Here is a 17,115-nt window from a genome sequence, read left to right as displayed (position 1 = left end):
AGAAGGGGTGTCAGGAGGGGTCCGTCGGGGGGATCCGCAGCCAGACGGACAAACCTATCCCTTTCCAGGGTGCACACAAGAACAGGGGGGCAGCCGGCAGAACTGGGGTGTCCTCCGCCCCTCGAGACCTTCATGAAGAAAGGACGGATGGTGTCGTCTCTGATGGCACGGCCCCCGAGAGACCCAGCTGGACCCGCTGTCCCCACGGCCCCCCGTTCCAGGTCCAGGAACCCCATCCTGGGGTCGGACGGCCCAGCGGAGAACATCAGCTCGATCTGCGGCATCTGCCCAGCGTGGACTCCCGGGTCCTGCGGTCCGTTCCGGGTCCTATTCTGGGCTTCTGTGATTAATTTAGGATCCTACTCCAGAATGCTGAGATTTGATTAAACCGCATCCCCCACGGACACCGCTGTCACACGCGACATGGGAACCGGTCTGCTGCAGCAGCGGCAGCGTGGCGGGGGGGGGTTGGAGCACAGAGCCAGCGCAGGACCCGGCGCCCCCCCACCCTCCCCGTCACTCTTCCTGCAACCCGCGGACGAGGCGTCAGCGCTGGCTCTGAAAGGCTGCCGGTACCGCTGCCCTGGGGGGAGAAGGTTCGCCCGCGAGTCAACCCCCTTCGTGGCTTGGCGGGGGGGGTGTCGGCCACGGAGGCCGCAGGCCTAGGTCCTCGGGGGTCCGAACTCCCGAGTCGGCGCCCAAAGGAGACGCGGCACGTGTCCATCCGAGACAAAGCACGGCAGGATCTCTCTGGAAGGTAGAGATCTCTCCCGTCGGTAACGGCCCACCCACAGGACACTGGCAAGTTGTGTGGGCCCGCTGTGGAATACTACACGGCCACGAAAAAGCACCAGCCGCTGAGAGACCTGGTGCCGACGGGGGACGCTGGGTCTCAGCAGCAGCACAGTCAGTGACAGAAAAAAGTGCAGGGGGTAAAGACTACATATGATATGATTCCAGTCGCTTTAGGTAAAAAGCAAAATGGGAAAAGGTTACCCGGTCTTCTAGAGATATATTTATAAGCACGAAGGACGTGAGGAAAAACAGGGGTCGGTTACCGTGAAAGTCAGGATGGTGACTCCTCCAACAGGAAGACGGGGGCTCAGGCATGGGGACGTGACAGGCATGGTTTCTGGGGACTGCTAGAGATCCTCCCCCCCCCAACCACGAGCCCGTATCAAAAAGAGACCCCCAGACTCCACAATCTAGATATGTGATGACATTGCATCATGTTCCTGGGTCTAGAACATTCTAGGTCTAGAATGCCCTGTCTAACGTGGTAGTTGATCCCTGGTCTAGAACATTCTACATCTGTGCTATCCAAAACAGTGGCTCACTCCTAATCTAGGATATTCTAAGTCTGAACGCTCCAATAGAGGAGGTGACCCCCAGTCTAGAACATTCTACATCTGCTGCCTAACACAGTAGTTATCCCCTGACCTAGAACATTCTAGGGGCACCTGGGCGGCTCAGTTGGTTGAGCGTCCAATCATGATCAGCTCGGGTCATGATCTCACAGTTTGTGGGTCCGAGCCCCGCGTCGGGCTCTGTGCTGACAGCTGGGAGCCTGGAGCCTGCTTCGGATTCTGTGTCTCCTTGTCTCTCTGCCCCTCCCCTGCTTGTGCTCTGCCTCTCTCTCTCTCTCTCTCTCTCTCTCAAAAATAAACATTAAAACATTAAAAAATATATATTCATTGTTTTAGTAACAAAGAATGCCATTTAAAAAACACCTTTTTTTTTTTTAGTTTATTTATTTTTGAGAGAGAGAGAGAGAGACAGAGCGCGAGCAGGGGAGGGGCAGAGAGAGAGAGAGAGACGCAGAATCCGAAGCAGGCTCCAGGCTCCGAGCTGTCGGCACAGAGCCCGACACGGGGCTCGAACCCATGAACCGTGAGATCACGACCTGAGCTGAAGTCGGATGCTTAACTGACTGAGCCACCCAGGCGCCCCCCAAGTTTATTTATTTTTAATTGGGGGGGGAGAGGATCAGAGAGGGAGAGAGAGAATCCCAAGCAGACCCCATGCTCAGTGGGCAGCCCAGTGCGGGGCTTGAACCCACGAACTGTGAGATCATGACCTGAGCCCAAATCAAGAGTCAGACACTGAACTGACTGAGCCACCCAGACGCCCCCTCCTGGAAACATTTAAATGTTAAATGTGGCTCGCGTTCTAGATCAATGCGCACTGCTCTGGAACCTTCGCTGCTCCTTATTCTCCTGCTCAGTGGATGCCAGCAGCATCTCCCAGTCATGACAATCACAAGTGTCCCCAGACGTCACTCAGCAGCCCGCCTGGCACATTCCCACCTCCCGGCTCGGCACACGCCGTCCCCACGCCACCCCTGTCTCCATCTGCCACAATCTTCCCCATCTCTCGAGACACGACATGGCTCAAATGCCCTCTCCTCCGAGAAGCCGCCTTGTTTGCCGCACGAGGTCACCAGTGCGGGGGCCCCGGCTCCCCCCACCTAGAGCCACCGCGATGCTGTCCCGGCCGCCACACATTCGCTGCTCATTTTGTGCTCGCCCGTCATAGTGGGTTGAACGGGGACTTCCCTGAGATGTGTCCAAGTCCTAACCCCCAGAACCTGTTGAATCTGGAAAAGGTGTCCTTACGGATGTAAGTCACGGATCTCGAGATGAGGTTTAGGGTGAGCCCTAGACCCATCGACAGGTGTCCTTATAAGAGAAAGGCAGAGGGGGAGGCGAGACGTATCGACACAGGGCGGCCACGTGGCCACAGAGGCAGGGATTGGGGCGATGCGTCCACAAGCTGGAGAGCCACCGGGAGCTGGAGAGACGTGGAACAGAGTTCCCCACAGCGTGGCCCTCCTGCCACGTCGCTTTCAGACTTCTGGCTCCCGGAAGTGTGACAGCATAAATGTCTGTCGCTTTCAGCTCCCCAGTGCGTGGCGCTTTGTTACAGTGGCCCCGGGTCACTAACCCGCCCCCCCCCATTCGCTCCGACCCAGAAAGCTTTGCTCCAAAAGCATCCCGAACCCCCATCTCTACCTGCGCTGTCCCTGCCCGAGCCGCTTGCCCGAACAACCACCGCTCCCTGCGGTCCCTCTGGCCCCTGATGCTCAGAGAAGGTCCCTGAGCTCCCTGTCGAAACGGAACCCGCATCCTGAGTCTGAAAATCGCACTGAAAGTCCCCCCCCCCCGCCCCCGTCGCCTCTGGGCTCCGTGGTGTCCTCACCACCGGAAGTCCTTTCATTGGGTTGTTCGTTCAGGTGCTCAGTAAATGTCTGTTGAGTGAACCCATGGGTGTTGAGGACTCGAGGGGCCCCCACTCTAGGGAGAGACACCCCCCCCCGCCTTCTTCTGGCTTCCCTCCCGGCTGCTGATGGAGCCCAGAGCCCAGCTTCGGCCCCCAACACAGAGGGCGCTGCTTCCCAGGCCCCCAGGGCCTCAGGCAGTGGAGACGGAGGCTGGCTTTGGCTCCCAGTGATTCCACCAGGAAAATAGGAGCAGAAGGGAGCTAAGAAGGACTGAGCTGGGGGCACAGCTAGAAATCTTAGCAGATCTCCAGGGGGGTACGGATTTCTCCGGACAGATGGTTCAGAGCCCCCAGCCGGAACCTGGTGCCACGCGCCAAAAAACGGTCCACGGACACGGAAGGGCTGGGCGCCCGCACAGGGTCGGCCGTCAAGTCCCCATTCTGCCGTTTGCTGGCTGCTCGACCTTGGACAAATCCACTACGAAACCGGTTTCTTCCTCTAGGTGCCCAGTGTCCCCAGAGGTTCCTGCCAAAGGGAGCGGGCAGACAGCGTGTCGCTCCAAGACGAGGCGCGAGGTGGTGCCCTCCTTGCGCCCTGGGGGAAGCCGGCCGCCATGCTGTGAGGCTGCTCAAGTTGTCCCCCTTGCGAGGAACTGAGGCCTCTTGTCCACGGCTGCCCCAGGGGCCAGCACGGAGGCGGATCCCTGAGTCACAGTCAGGAGAGACTCTGAGCCACGGCCGTGTGGCAGACTCATTCCCTAATTCTGGCCCCCCGGCCACTGGGATCACTAATGCTGGCTGTTTGAAGCCACCAGGTTGTGGAACAATTGTTAGGCCACAGGAGACAACTAATGGGGTCCACAGAAACTCCACTGTGCCCCCGGGGGCCAGCCTGCATGGATGCACCTGCCCTCCAGTCCCCAGTTGGTTCGGGGAGGTGATGGCAGAAGGTCCAATGGAGGGAGAACTGTGAATCCTTTCTTGGATGTCACCTCCTCCGTGAAGCCTTCCGTGACCCCCTTCTCTACAGTTTCTTCCCTCCACCCCACCCCGTTGTACTCTTCCAATGCTGAAGATCAGAGAGGTTAAGTCACTGGCCCACTGCTGCTCAGCAAGGACTGCTTGCTGCCACATCACCTCCACCCCTCTTGTCTTCACCCCAAAAGGGGCACTTTGTTCCTGACCATGAGGTTGAGGCCACCCCCTGGGCCATTTCTGGTGCTTGTTCAGACCCAAGTCAACCCTTGCCATGATGCATGTTCCCGGCAGGTGCACCCAGTCAGCCCTGTTGCACCCCAATCCCCAGCACTTGTGTCTGCAGATGTCACCCAAGCAGCCCCCAAATGTCCCTGATGCTGAAGAGTCCACGAGAGTCCCAGAAGGAAGGGTGAACACCCCAGAGCCCGTGGGATGCCATGGGTCTCACTGTGCTTCCTTCGATTTCCGTGAACAGACGCTGCCTGGGGACCGGGCTCAGCTGGCTCAGGCAGACCACCCTGCCTGCACCGGGGACAGGGGCTTCCTGTCCACCCCCAGAAGGCAGGGCTGACGAGGGAGAGCCAGCGGAGACGGAGCCTGGGCTAGCCTCCCTTGGGGGTGGAAAGCTGCCCAAACACCCCCTTCATCAAGGGGCCGTAGCTCTATTTGCTCCTAAGGATGAAGGATAAGAAAATCCCTTTCCTTTTCATATGGAGAAGCAGGCAGCGTCTAAGCTCCTCCTGGAGGCCCTCAAGGCCCTTAGGACTTGCCCCGTCCCCTCGCTGCCCTCCCCTCCTCCCCCTGGCTCCCTCGCCCACTCTGCTCCAGCCGCACAGGCCCCCTTGCTGTTCCTCCAACGTGCCAGGCACGATCCTGCCTCAAGGCTTCTGCACATGCTGTTCCCTTTCTCTGCTAATGCTTCCTCGTCCTTCAGGTCTCGGCACAATGACACTTGCACGCTGGGCCAGGCCTTTGTGCCGTGTGCAACCTGCACAACCACACACAACCACCCTGGTGTGAAGCAGGGAACATGGCGGGCAGTAGGCACTCAATAAATGCTCTCCCTGGTCATTTCTGTCCCTCTGCACCTTATCCCTCTTTCTGAGTCCGGAGGCACCCGGGCCTCACCGCTGACCCCAGGCAGGGCCTCAGCCTTCCCCAGGGTGAGAGCGTCCCCTCCGTCCCCACACCCCAGACAGCACCCAGGACTCACCCCGGGCAAGGTCTTCTGTTCGTGCAGGGCAGTCTGAGCTTTGATGGCGGAGTCCCTGGCACAGTAGGTGAGAAAGGCACAGCCTGGAAGGGAGACAAATGGGGGCGTTAAGAGAAAAGGAGATCGCAGACCCAAGTTCACAGCAGCATTAATCCCAACGGCCAAAAGGGGAAGGGAGTCAAGTGTCCACCAATGGACAAACGAACACAATGTGGTCCGTCCACACCCTGGAATATCATTCCGCTTTGAAAAGGAAGGACGTCCTGCCGCCTGGCACCACGTGGACGGACCCCGAGGACACTGTGCGGTGACAGGAGCCGGACACAGAAGGACACGCCCCGCGTGACCCCACGCACAGGGGCTCCCCAGAGGAGTCCCGTCCCCAGGGACAGAGAGTGGACGGTGGGAGCCAGGGCTGGGGCAGGGGGCGGGGAGTCCGTGTTTCATGGGGACAGAGCCTCAGTCTGGGGAGATGGAAAGTTCTGGAGACGGGTGGTGGGGGCGGCTGCACGACAGTGTGAGTGTGCCTGATGCCGCTGAGCCGTGCGCTTGGAAAGGGTGAGGAGGGTGAATTTAATTGTATTTAACCACATTTTAAAAAAAATGGAAAAGAAGGAAAAATCGAGGTAGATTTTATGTTCTTTCTTACTACAAGCCAAAAACAAACAGGACACTGAGACAAGGGTATGGGGGGTGGGGGGGACAATAGCCGTGGTCCAGCCGCCCCTCCCCCTCGGTGAGCTAGGGAAGGGGAGAGGAGAGTAGCTGTTAATTAAACCCGCGTCCGACGCCAGATGAACAGATAGGCAGAGCGCGGGGTGAGGGCCGGTGGGGCAGTGAGGCCGCGGCTGCCCGGGGAGGACGGTGGGGAGTGCACCTGCAGCCCCAAGGATGCAGAAGGTGCTCCAGCACTGGGAGGAGGAGCACGGCGGCTCTGCCACGCACCTGCTTCGTGGCCTTGGGCCGGGCGCCGCCCCTCTCCGGGCCTCAGTTTCCCCGCTCCGAGAGGATGCTCCCAGAGCTGGGAAGGATGGGTGGGGCGGGGGCGGGGCTAGAGGGGGCGTGGTGCAGCGGAGCCAATCAGGAGAGGAGAGGGGGCGGGCCAGCCCTGAAGTGGTCCAGAGCGAGGGTGTGATTGGTTGGACGCCGTCCTGGGCCGGGTGGGGGCTGGGGAGGGGTGCGAAGCGTGAGAACTGCAGAGACCAGAGACACAGAGAGAGACGGAGAGAGGCCCCCAGAGAAAGACCGGTGGGATAGACCAATGGTGTTTTGAAAGATGTCTGCCTGAGGCGGGGTGTGGGATGCAGGCAGGTGTCAGGTCCCCTGAGACGGACCCAGGGGGCCGGGCCTCAGCCCTGGACTCTGCCTCGAACCTCTGTGGACCCCACGTTCACTGCGTGTGAAACGAGACCCTCGTCGTCTGCTCTGGCGCCGTGGACCCTGTGCCCACCACCCCCAGCTCCCCCCTGGAGCCTCTCTGCCTCCTCCGACCCCTAGGGCCCCCTGTGCAGAGAGAGCCCCTGGGAACAGCCCCGTGGTGCCCAGTTTTGCTCCGGGCAGGAGCTAATTAAAGCCGCGCGTCCTTCCTTCTGGGATGTGGTCACCACGCTGCCATTCCCACCGGCTGGGCCGGTTGCTGGGGAGGGGTCTGCCTCAGGCCCGAGGGGTCCTCTGGTGCCCTGGGGAGCAGGGCTTTCTAGCGTACAAAAAACATTCGTGGTGAGCACGTAAAATGGTGCAGCCCCCGTGGAAAACGGTTTGGCGTTCCTCAGAAAAGTTAAACAGAATTATCGTAGGACCCAGCAACTGCACGTCTGGGTCTCTACCCAAAAGAATTGAAAGCAGGGACTCGACAGATATTTCAAACAGATATTACGCATGTTCACAGCAGCATTATTCACAACGGCCAAAAGGCGGCACCACCCAAGTGTCCGTCAACAGATGAACGGGAAACACAATGGGGTCCATCCATACGCTGGAATATTATTCTGCCTTAAAAACCGAGGAATTCTGACCCCCGCTGCAACGCGGATGAACCTTGAAGGATGCTATTATGCTCAGCGTAATAGGCCAGACACAGAAGGACAAGGACTGTCTGGTCCCACTCACAGGGGGTCCCTACAGGAGTCCCGTCCCCAGAGACAGAGAGTAGACGGTGGGAGCCAGGGGTGGGGCCGGGGGCGGGGACCCCGTGCTTCAGGGAGCCAGTTTCCATTTGGGAAAATGAGAAATTCCAGCGACGGACGGTGGGGATGGTTACACAACAGTGTGAGCATGCCTGATGCCACTGAGCTGTGCACTTAGACGCGGTTAAGACGGCGAATTTAATCTTATGTGTATTTTACCAATAAAAAAAATTGTAATGGAGATATATTAAAAACAACCCCCCTCCCGTGGGGCGCCTGGGTGGCTCAATCGGTTGAGCTCCTGACTTCGGCTCAGGTCATGATCTCACAGCTCGTGAGTTCAAGCCCCACGTCGGGCTCTGTGCTGACAGCTCGGAGCCTGAAGCCTGTTTCGGCTTCTGTGTCTACCTCTCTCTCTGCCCCTCCCTCACTTGTGCTCTCTCTCTCTCTCAAAAACAAACATTAAAAAAATATATATATATGCCAAAAAAGTGCAGAACTTAGATTATAAATCACGTAATATATAATAATTTTATAATTATAAAATCACGTAACCATTTTCCAGGTCGAGGAATAGAACACAGACGCTCCCAGAAGCCCGGGTGCTCCCATCCCATGACAATCTCCCCCAGAAGTCACTGCTACCTAGCTCTTATGATAATCACGTCACTTGGTTTCCTGCCGGGGCGGGGGGGGGGGGGTCACTAATCAGTGTAGCTGAGTGCTTCCTGCCTTTGAACTTATATAAATGGAATCATAGCATATGCACACTTTGTATCTAGCTTCTGCCACTCAACAACAGGTGGTTGTGTGTTTCGGGGGTTAATTCCTTTTCCTGGCTTGTAGTGTTTTGCCCTGTGAATATACAGCAAGGCTATCCATTCTCTTGTGGATGGGCGTCGGGGTTGTCCGCTGTTAAAGGCTATCATGAATAAACGTGCTGTGGAGCGTTCTTGCACAGGTATTCTGATGCGCAAAGGCATATCCGGAAATGGAATTGCTGGTTACAAGGTAGGCTTACGTTTAGCTTTAATCGATTCTTTCAAACAGTTTGCCAAAGTGGGTTGTGCCAGAGCATTGTCCAACCAACGGGTCTGACAGTATTTATGCTTCGTTTTCCCCAACCCTTGGTTTTGCCAGCCTTTTAGATGTTAGTCATTATGGTGGGTGTATCATTGTATTTCATTGAGATTGGAACATACATTGCTGTAGTTATTAATAAAGTTGGGCACCTTGTGGCTTTGCAGCAGTTCTTTATGTGGTGTGTAAATAAAGAATACTTTGTATTCTTTTATGGTTACATCTGATGCACACATCTTCTCCCAGCCCATGGCTGGTCTTTCTACTCCTTTTTTGGTGTTTCTATTTTCTGAATTTAATCCCCCAGGGTCTTCCGGGAAACCAGAGGCGCTAAGACAACCAGCCTAGGGCCTGAGAGAAATTAGGCACAGCCAGAAAGAAATTGGACGGCAGGGAGATGTAAAATAGAGGCAAAACCCTTCCTCCTTGGGTCCTCTCTTGCCCGTGGGGCCTCATTTGCAGAACATGGAGTGTGCTGGTCCTGGGAGGGGAGGGTGGGACCCCCGAGCAACCTTCAAGGCCATGAGCCTGTGGGTCTGGAAGGTTTGCAGCCAGAGGGACGCAAACCGGATTGCGTGCCGCTGTCCTCGGTGCTGAAACGCTTCCCTGTTCTTTTGACCCGCTCTCTTCCTGGCCTCTTTCTCTGTTCTGGTTGGTGAAAATGTGTGATGTTTACCCCTTTCTGGCTAAATACAGCCTTGATTTCCAGTTCTTATTAGGGCTGGATTGTATTCCCCTCCCCAAAACTCATACGTTGCTGTCCTAACTCCCCAGGACCTCAGAATAAGACCCATTTTGGAAATTCAGTCATTGCGGATGAAATTAGTTAACCTAGACCAGATTCTCCTTTAGTCTCAGAAGGAACCAACTCAACCAACACCTTGATCGCAGACTTCTGGCCTCCGGGAAGGTGAGCAAACACGTTTCTGTTTTTGAAGCCCCCTGGCTTGTGCTAGGTTGTTTCTGCAGCGCTCGCAAACTAATACAATCCCCAGTCAGCCCAGACTTGTTAGTGATGTTAATAAAGCTCACTGACTTCTAATCCGAAGAAGCTCGTACTCCGTAGCGACTACTTAGTCCTTACAACAAACCCACAAAGTAGCTGCTAGTGTTGCCCTATTCTGCAGATGAGGGGCCAGGGCACAGAGTGGGGGTGTGACTTGCCCAAGGTCACACAGATGGGGAATGGAATATCCAGGCCCCATGGGCTGTGCTAACCACTGGGGTACACTGCCTCGAGCTCGCATCTTTTCTAACATTTTCCCCAAGGCCTAGGGGAGGGTCACAGGCACCTGACCTGCCTCTCCGTGAAAGGAACTTTCAGATAGTGCCAGGATCCAATGCTGGATCAAATGCCACGAGCCCCATTTCAACTGTTACATCCTAGTCCCAGAGGGACCTTCTGACAGAAGTCACAGCCCATGCAAAGCCTACGCTGGATGAACCTCTCATCTCAATTCCAGCCCTGGCCCCCCCTCGCCCCCCCACCCCCCACCGGCCTCATCAATGACAAGGGGGCCAGGTCTTGTGTCCAGCAGCTCCCTCCCATGCTGGCCAAGCCCTGCGTTCTTCCCAGAATGCTTGGCTCTTGACCATCCCTTCACACCCACATGCATTTTCAAAGCCTGGACCAGGGTTGATCTGGGGGGTGGGGGTGGGGTGGGGTCAAGGCCTGCAGATGTCTCTGGGCCCAAGGGCAGAGCAGAGGCCAAAACGAGGGAATCACTGTATATATGAAAGTTTCCTAATAACTAGATCTTTCTCATCACGGCTCCTTTGGGAAAGGAGGGAGTTCCCCATCTCTGGAGGTAAGCACCAGCGGCTCCCCAGACAGGAAACCTCCTTGCCAGAGACTACTGAGAATCCCTGCTCATGCTGAGATGCCCTGCTCTCTACTCTCAGTTCTGAGCCTTTGGGGATCTCATGGCTCAAACCTGTAATAATGATAAGAGTCGATGTCCCCCCGGAGCACCAGGAATCTTCCAGGGGCTCCCCACCCATTGCAACCCTTTGAATCCTCAGACCAGCCCAAGAGAATGGCATGATTGTATTCATTATTATCCCCGTTTCACAGATAGGGAAACTGAGACAGCACCTCGTGAGGAATGCGCCTGAGGTTACAGCGCATCGGGGCCAGAGGCGGGATTTGAACCCCGGAGGACTAACTCCAGTCTGTGCCTCCTCTGCCAATATTGTCCCTCTTATAAAGATAACAGTAGTAGCCATAACAGCTGATTCACAGAGCACTTCGACAGGGTGGCCATTATCCTGGGAACTTGGCTCCAGGACCCCTCCTCTCTGCAGGAGCCCTACCAGGCGGGTATTATGCAGAGCATGCAGGAAGCAGTGGGTAAGGGTTGAGCTGGAATTTGAACCCGGGAGGGGGGGGCTGGGATATGACATCATGGGCCTCCCTGCCATCCACCGTGCTTGGAGGCTTTGATCCCCAGGGTGTGGAACCACAGGGGCACCCAATCCTGCCATCTTCCCTGAAAGTCGAAGCCTTTAATATTTTAAGACAAAGGTGGCCTTAAGAGCATCTACAAAACGACAATCGTACTCCACCTACAATCTAGTGTAGACACCGACTGTTTGTATCCAGATAGACTGAATCAGTAGGGGGTTACCTAAAGATACAGGCCTCCCAAACGTGGGGCCCTGGGGTAACTCCACAGAGCCTTCGAGAATAGTGCCCAACTTACAGACGAAAAGTCTGAGGGTCACAGTGGCCCAGGTCACCCACAGGTAGCGACAGAGCTAGGACTTGAGCCCATACCCGCATGACCCCCTTGCACAGGGCTCTTTCCCCAGCCCACAAGGACACTCCTCTCTCCGGCCTTGAAAATGCCGTCTCTGAGGAAGGGAGCAAAGGTGGCTGTATGGTCCCTCCATTGCAACCCGTCTCTGCTCATTCTGTGCTCTGGGGACAATGCCCAGACTAATGGGTGACGCTGACAGCTCCCAGGCTGGGAAGAGGCACATCGACGCACCCCCATGTGTGGTCAGCATAGAGGGAGGACTAGAGCACAGGACAGAAGTCAAGGGGGGGTGCAGAGCCGAGGGCAACATGGGGCAGGGCAAAGACTGAGCCCGGGCCAGGCGGGGCAGAGAGGAAAGACGGATGGGACACTCCAGGCAGGGCTCGGACGCCCTGGCCGTCCCTGGGAGGGTGTCGTGGATTGTCTTGTCCCCCGGAAAAGTCGTGTGTGCATTCCACACCCTGTGCGTGGGACCCAACTTGGAAAAAGGGACTGTGCAGATGTAATTAAGGATCTGGAGATCAGGTAATGAGGTGGGTCCCAGATCCACCTGGAGGTCTGGGGGGCATCAGGGGAAGGACTCCCCCCCCCCCCAGGACTGACTAAAAATCCCCCAAAAGGCCCCGCAAGGAAGTGCCACCATCACACAGAGCCAAGTCCTGGGTCAGACCTCCCCCCGCCCCTTAGCTGGAATCCTCACTCCCCCTGGCATTTATTTTTATCTCGTGTTACAGATGCGTGAACCCAGGCTCAGAGAGGCTTAGTGCTTTCCTGAGGTCACACAGCAAATCAGAAACGAGCCCTTCAGCTGAACCCAGACTCAGGGTTTGCGGCTGGGGGGGAGGGGGAGGGGGGAAAGAGCTTCTGGGTTTCAGAAAATCCCAGAGTGCAGGGAAGAGGCCTTAAGGGGCCTAAAGAAAAATTTGTTTGAAAATGAAATAGAACAACAGAAATTGTTGTTTTTTTTCCTTCTTACTGCTCATGGTCGTCACTTACGTGGGTAAATCTGGGATTTCTGCCGCTTGCGCGGAGCTGGGCAGGTCTGGGCACCGGCCATGGCCACGTGCCTGGCTGCACCCTGTCCCCCTCCCCTGCACCCCACGCTCGGCATCTCCCCTCCCCCACCCCCGCCCCGCACGCGGCCGGCGGCTCTACCGTTCTTCCCGAGACTGTGCGGGGCGCTCACCGCCTATCCTGTCGGGAGTCATTCATTCTCCCCACAGGACAGGGAGCTCCCTGCGGGTGGGAACCAAGCGTGCAGGTCACCGACGTGTCCCCAGAGCCCAGCACTGCGCCCAGCGCGCTGTGTGCACAACAAGCACTTGGGGGCAGCTCACGGCCTCCAGGCTGGTCCAGTGCCCATCCACGCCCTCCTGGAGCTGCGGTCCCCTCCGGCCCCGGGTCCCCCCTTGCTGCCGCCACCGTCTTCGCCACGCCCCCCACGAGAGGGCGCCCGTGAGCATTCCTCTGCCCCCAGCCTTCAGGGGCTCCCACCTCCCTGGGGGTAAAAGCCTCGGTCCTCTCCGTGGCCCCCAAGCAGGACCTGCCCTCCCCTACTCCTCTCTCCCCCTCGTTCACTCTTTCCCAGCCACACATGCCTCCTCTGTTCCTCCAACCCTGGCCCAGTCCTGCCCCAGGACCTTTGCATGGGCTGCTCCAGAATGCGCTCTGCCAGATCTCTGCACGGTTCACTCCCTTCCTTCAAGTCTTGGCTCAGATGGCACCTCCTTAGTGAAGGCTCCTTAAGCACCCTGTTTAAAGTGACGGCCCTCAACCATCCGCTCACCCTGCTCTGTTTTTCCAGGGCCCTTACAGGCCGCATACAGGTTTCCCTCGCTGTCCGAAAGCAGAGCGTTCCTGTGAAACTTCCCCGTAACTTTCCGTAAAGAAGCAATTGCCACTGGTTTATGTGGAAAACTTTGGAACATTCCCAGACCCCCGAATTGGCCTCTCCTAGGCTTTTCTGATAGGTTAGGACACATCTTGCTAACGGAGGCACAGAATTAAACGAGGCAAGGCCCGGATGCTTGCAGACACAGTTCAGAGCTCCGGCTGCAGGCCTGCCCGAGTGTGGTCCCGGGGAAGGCGCTCCGTGGGGCTGCCCTCGCTGCTGGGGCCTCGCACTGCCTCTCTAAGCCTTCCCCGAGTGCAAAGCCAGAGCTGAGTGCTGTTTTAGCGTTTTGCCTTTTTTCATAAAAGCACAAACTTCCTTCAGATTTCTTTCGGTTACCAAAAAAGGTACTCATGCAGGCCTTTCATGAAAGCAGAGGGAGTAGCATAATACGGACTTTCCAGGAGCAGAGGGTACCTGTATTATATTTATTTCTGTCTCCCCGCCTCCCCCAGCCCACTGAAATGTCCTGTCCACAAGGACAGTCAGTTTTTCATGGTTTTTTTTTTCCCCCCCAGGGTTCCCAGGACCTAAATAGTTGCCAGGTACACAGTAGGCGCTCAATGAATACTTGTGGACTGAATGGATGTGTTTTCAAACTGACCTGCTCACATCGAGACAATCTCTCTGAGGGCAGCGACATTCGATCCCTGTTTATCCTTCCCCTTTCCTCCCCCACGCCCAGCACGGGGCCATTCGATATTTCCTGAACACCTATTATGTGCCAGCTGTACCGTAGAAACAGACGCAGGAAAGACACCCTTGTTCGTCTCTGATCGCCAACAAGGACCGCACCACAACAGGTCGAATCCCTTTGCTCCCAAGCCCCCTCCATGCCAGGCGGCCCACCTTCTTGGCCGTTAACCTTGGCTCTGGGATCTAGCGGCTAAAGATGGGCTCAAACCCTGCCCGGTGCCCCTCTCTGCTGTGTGATCTCGGGTCACTTAACCTCTCTGAGCCTCCACTACGGGTTACGGAAGACATCTCCTTGTGCTGTGGGGCCACCCTTCACCCACCGCCTGCCCCCCCCCGCACCTTCTCTCCTCCCCCCATCCTCTTAGCCCCAGACTGTCCCCACTTTGCTAAGAACAGTGGGGCGGACAGCCTCTCCCGTAGTCATCGCCCCTCCCCTCACTTGCAAACCCACTGGCTCCTGTGCAGAGGGCATGACTTCGTGCGCATGGCTCACACCCCTGGACCCCTCACCCCAGCGCATCATCTCTGGGGTGACCTTCTGCCTCCCTGGCCGGGCTCCTTAGCCTCCACTGCTGACACCTCCTCTGCCCCAGACTTACACACCGGGGCTTCTCAGGCCTCGTCTGGACACACCCTCAGTCTCCTGCCCCCAGCCGTCTTGACTCCTCCCACGGACTCTCACTGTTGCTGCACCACGGGTCCATCCACAAACCACCCACCCATCCACCTGTCCGTCCGTCTATCCCTCCACCTGTCCATCCCGTCATCTGTTTTCCATTCATTTATCTACCCGCCTGTCCAGCCACCTATCCACACATCAATTCACCCATCCACCTGTCCATCCATCCATCCATCCATCCACTCATCCACCCATCTGTTCGTCCATCCATCCATCCACCCACCCACTCACTGGTCCATCCATCTGTTCACCCACCCACCTGCTGTGTCCCAGGCACTGTTCTAGGCCCTGGGGACACAGCGGTGGACACAGAAGGCAAAAAGCCTCCACCCTAATGCTGTATTCACTCTAAGGGTGGGGGGAGGGAAAAACAGATAGCATAAACACAAAACCTATGATCTATGGTGTGTCAGGAGTCTTCATTTTCCCAGGAAAAAAAGGAAAGCAGGGAAGAGGGGTCTGGAGTGCTGGAGGGTGGCTGTGATTATAAATCATTTCTGCAGGGAGGCGGCACTGAGAAGGTGAAGGTTGAAAGGCAGGAGGAAGGAGGCATGTGAGTCTCTGGGGGAAGAGGAACAGTCACCAAGTAGGTGACATCTGAGCCAAGACCTGAAGGAAGTGAGAGAGTGAACTCTGCAGAGATTTGGGGGAACAGCATTCCAGGCAGCAGAGACAGCGCATGCAAAGGCCCTGGGGAAGGACCGACCTGAGGAACAGCCAGGAGGCCCGTGTGGCTGCAGCAGAGTGAACGAGGGGGCGAGAGGGAGGAGGGGCGGCCAGGGCGGGGACGGGGCTGCGTCCCCAAATTGCGGTAGAATATACATCACGTAAAATGTGCCACCTTAACCGTCTCTCAGTGCACTGGCATCAGGCACGCTCACGCTGTCGTGCAGCCGCCCCCACCACCCGTCTCCAGAACTTTCCATCTCCCAGACTGAGACTGCGTCCCCAGGAAGCACGGACTCCCCGCCCCCTGCCCCACCCCTGGCTCCCACCGCCTGCTCTCTGTCTCTGTGGACCCTGCTCTCTGTCTCTGTGGACGGGACGCCTCTAGGAGTGGGGTCACGCAGGACGTGTCCTTCTGTGCCTGGCTCCTGCCACCACGCACCGTGACCTCCGGGTCCATCCACGCGGTGGCAGGTGGCAGGACGTCCTCCCTCCCTGGGGCTGGGTCACATTCCGGCGTGTGGATGGACCACACTGTGTGTACTGACTTATCCACCAGGGGACCCTTGGGGCGTTCCCACTTTGGTGCTGCTGTGAACACGGGCGTGCAAACAGCTCTCGGAGACTTTCAATTCTTCGGCTCTGTCCTCAGAAGTGGAACGGTCGGGTCACACGGTAACTCCGCATGAAGGTCCCTGAGGAACCGCCAGACGTCTCCCTCAGCGCTGCCCCTTCCCACTCCCCCCCCTCCCCCCCCCGCCACTCATCACCTCCGTCCGTCTGTCCGTCCAGGCCAGCGCAGACATCCTGTCCACCGCTCAGAGCACTGGACTCCCTACGGACACACGGCAGCTTTCGATCCTGAATGTAGCAGGACTCAGGAAATAGTGGAGAGAGGGGGCGAGTAGGTGGGTGAAGAAATGAGCCCCAGCCCCAGCCATCCGCCTCGGGTCGCTCTAGATGATGCCAGGTGTCCTGGGGGAGGTCTTCCCCCCTCACTGAGCCTCTGTCTCTCACTGTGCATGAGGTTGCTCTAGGGCCCCCAGCCCTAGAGCTGGGGGGGGCATCATCTGCAGAGGGTCAGGGACAAGGAGTCTCTCCCCTAGCGCTGGCCACGCCTCCAGGCAGTTTGCTGTCCTCAGGAGCCCCTCAGAGGGACCGGGTGCAGCCATGATGGAAGGAAGCTCCATCCCACACTCTAGGACGCTCTGTGCCTTAGCTTCCCCATCTAGAAAACGGAGAACCCGGAGTCCATGTTCTCCAGATTCTGAGCTCCGTATGGGATGCTGTCCTTTCCCTGCCCACTGCCTTCCAGGGCTCTCACCTCACTCGGAGTAAAACCCACGATCCTCTCCAAGACGCATGAGACCCTGAGCGACCTACCCTGTGTCCTCCCTGCCCTCCCTCCTTCCTCTCTCCCCTTGCCCTCTGTGCTCCAGCCACACAGGCCTCCTCACTGTTCCTCTCACAGGTCAAACTCATTCCGACCTCAGGGCCTTGGCATGTGCTGTTTCCTCTCCTGGAATGCCTTTCCCTTGGCTTCAGAATCACAGCTTTCTCATCTGTCATTCAGGTCACCTGCTCAGAGAGGCCATCTTTGGCCACCCAAGCTATCACCTCCCAACACACATCTTACTTTTATTCTTCATGGCAACTCAATCCAATCTAAATCTTACTTGTTTGTTACCCAGTTTATTATCAGCTCCCCTCTCCCCTGGAAGGGCTTGTGTCCCTAGACCCCAGTTCAGCGCCTGGCACCTAACAGAGATATGGAAAACAATTGCTGACTATCTGACTACCTGACCATG

The 17,115-nt window shown here is 57.1% G+C and overlaps 1 protein-coding gene across 6 annotated transcripts in view; it reads right to left on the bottom strand.

The window, feature by feature from the left end:
• CELF5 (CUGBP Elav-like family member 5) overlaps positions 1 to 17,115 on the bottom strand; it is a 48,676-nt gene that overhangs the window by 22,877 nt on the left and 8,684 nt on the right. For all 6 annotated transcript variants that reach the window (XM_023243647.2, XM_023243649.2, XM_023243656.2 and 3 more), the window contains exon 2: positions 5,411 to 5,493. In XM_023243647.2, coding sequence (XP_023099415.1) covers positions 5,411 to 5,493 — 83 coding nt within the window. The remainder of the gene's footprint in view (positions 1 to 5,410; positions 5,494 to 17,115) is intronic.

The sequence above is a fragment of the Felis catus genome, chromosome A2 (assembly GCF_018350175.1).
Source record: "Felis catus isolate Fca126 chromosome A2, F.catus_Fca126_mat1.0, whole genome shotgun sequence".
Lineage (NCBI taxonomy): Eukaryota > Metazoa > Chordata > Mammalia > Carnivora > Felidae > Felis > Felis catus.
This window is presented reverse-complemented; position numbering and strand designations above follow the sequence as displayed.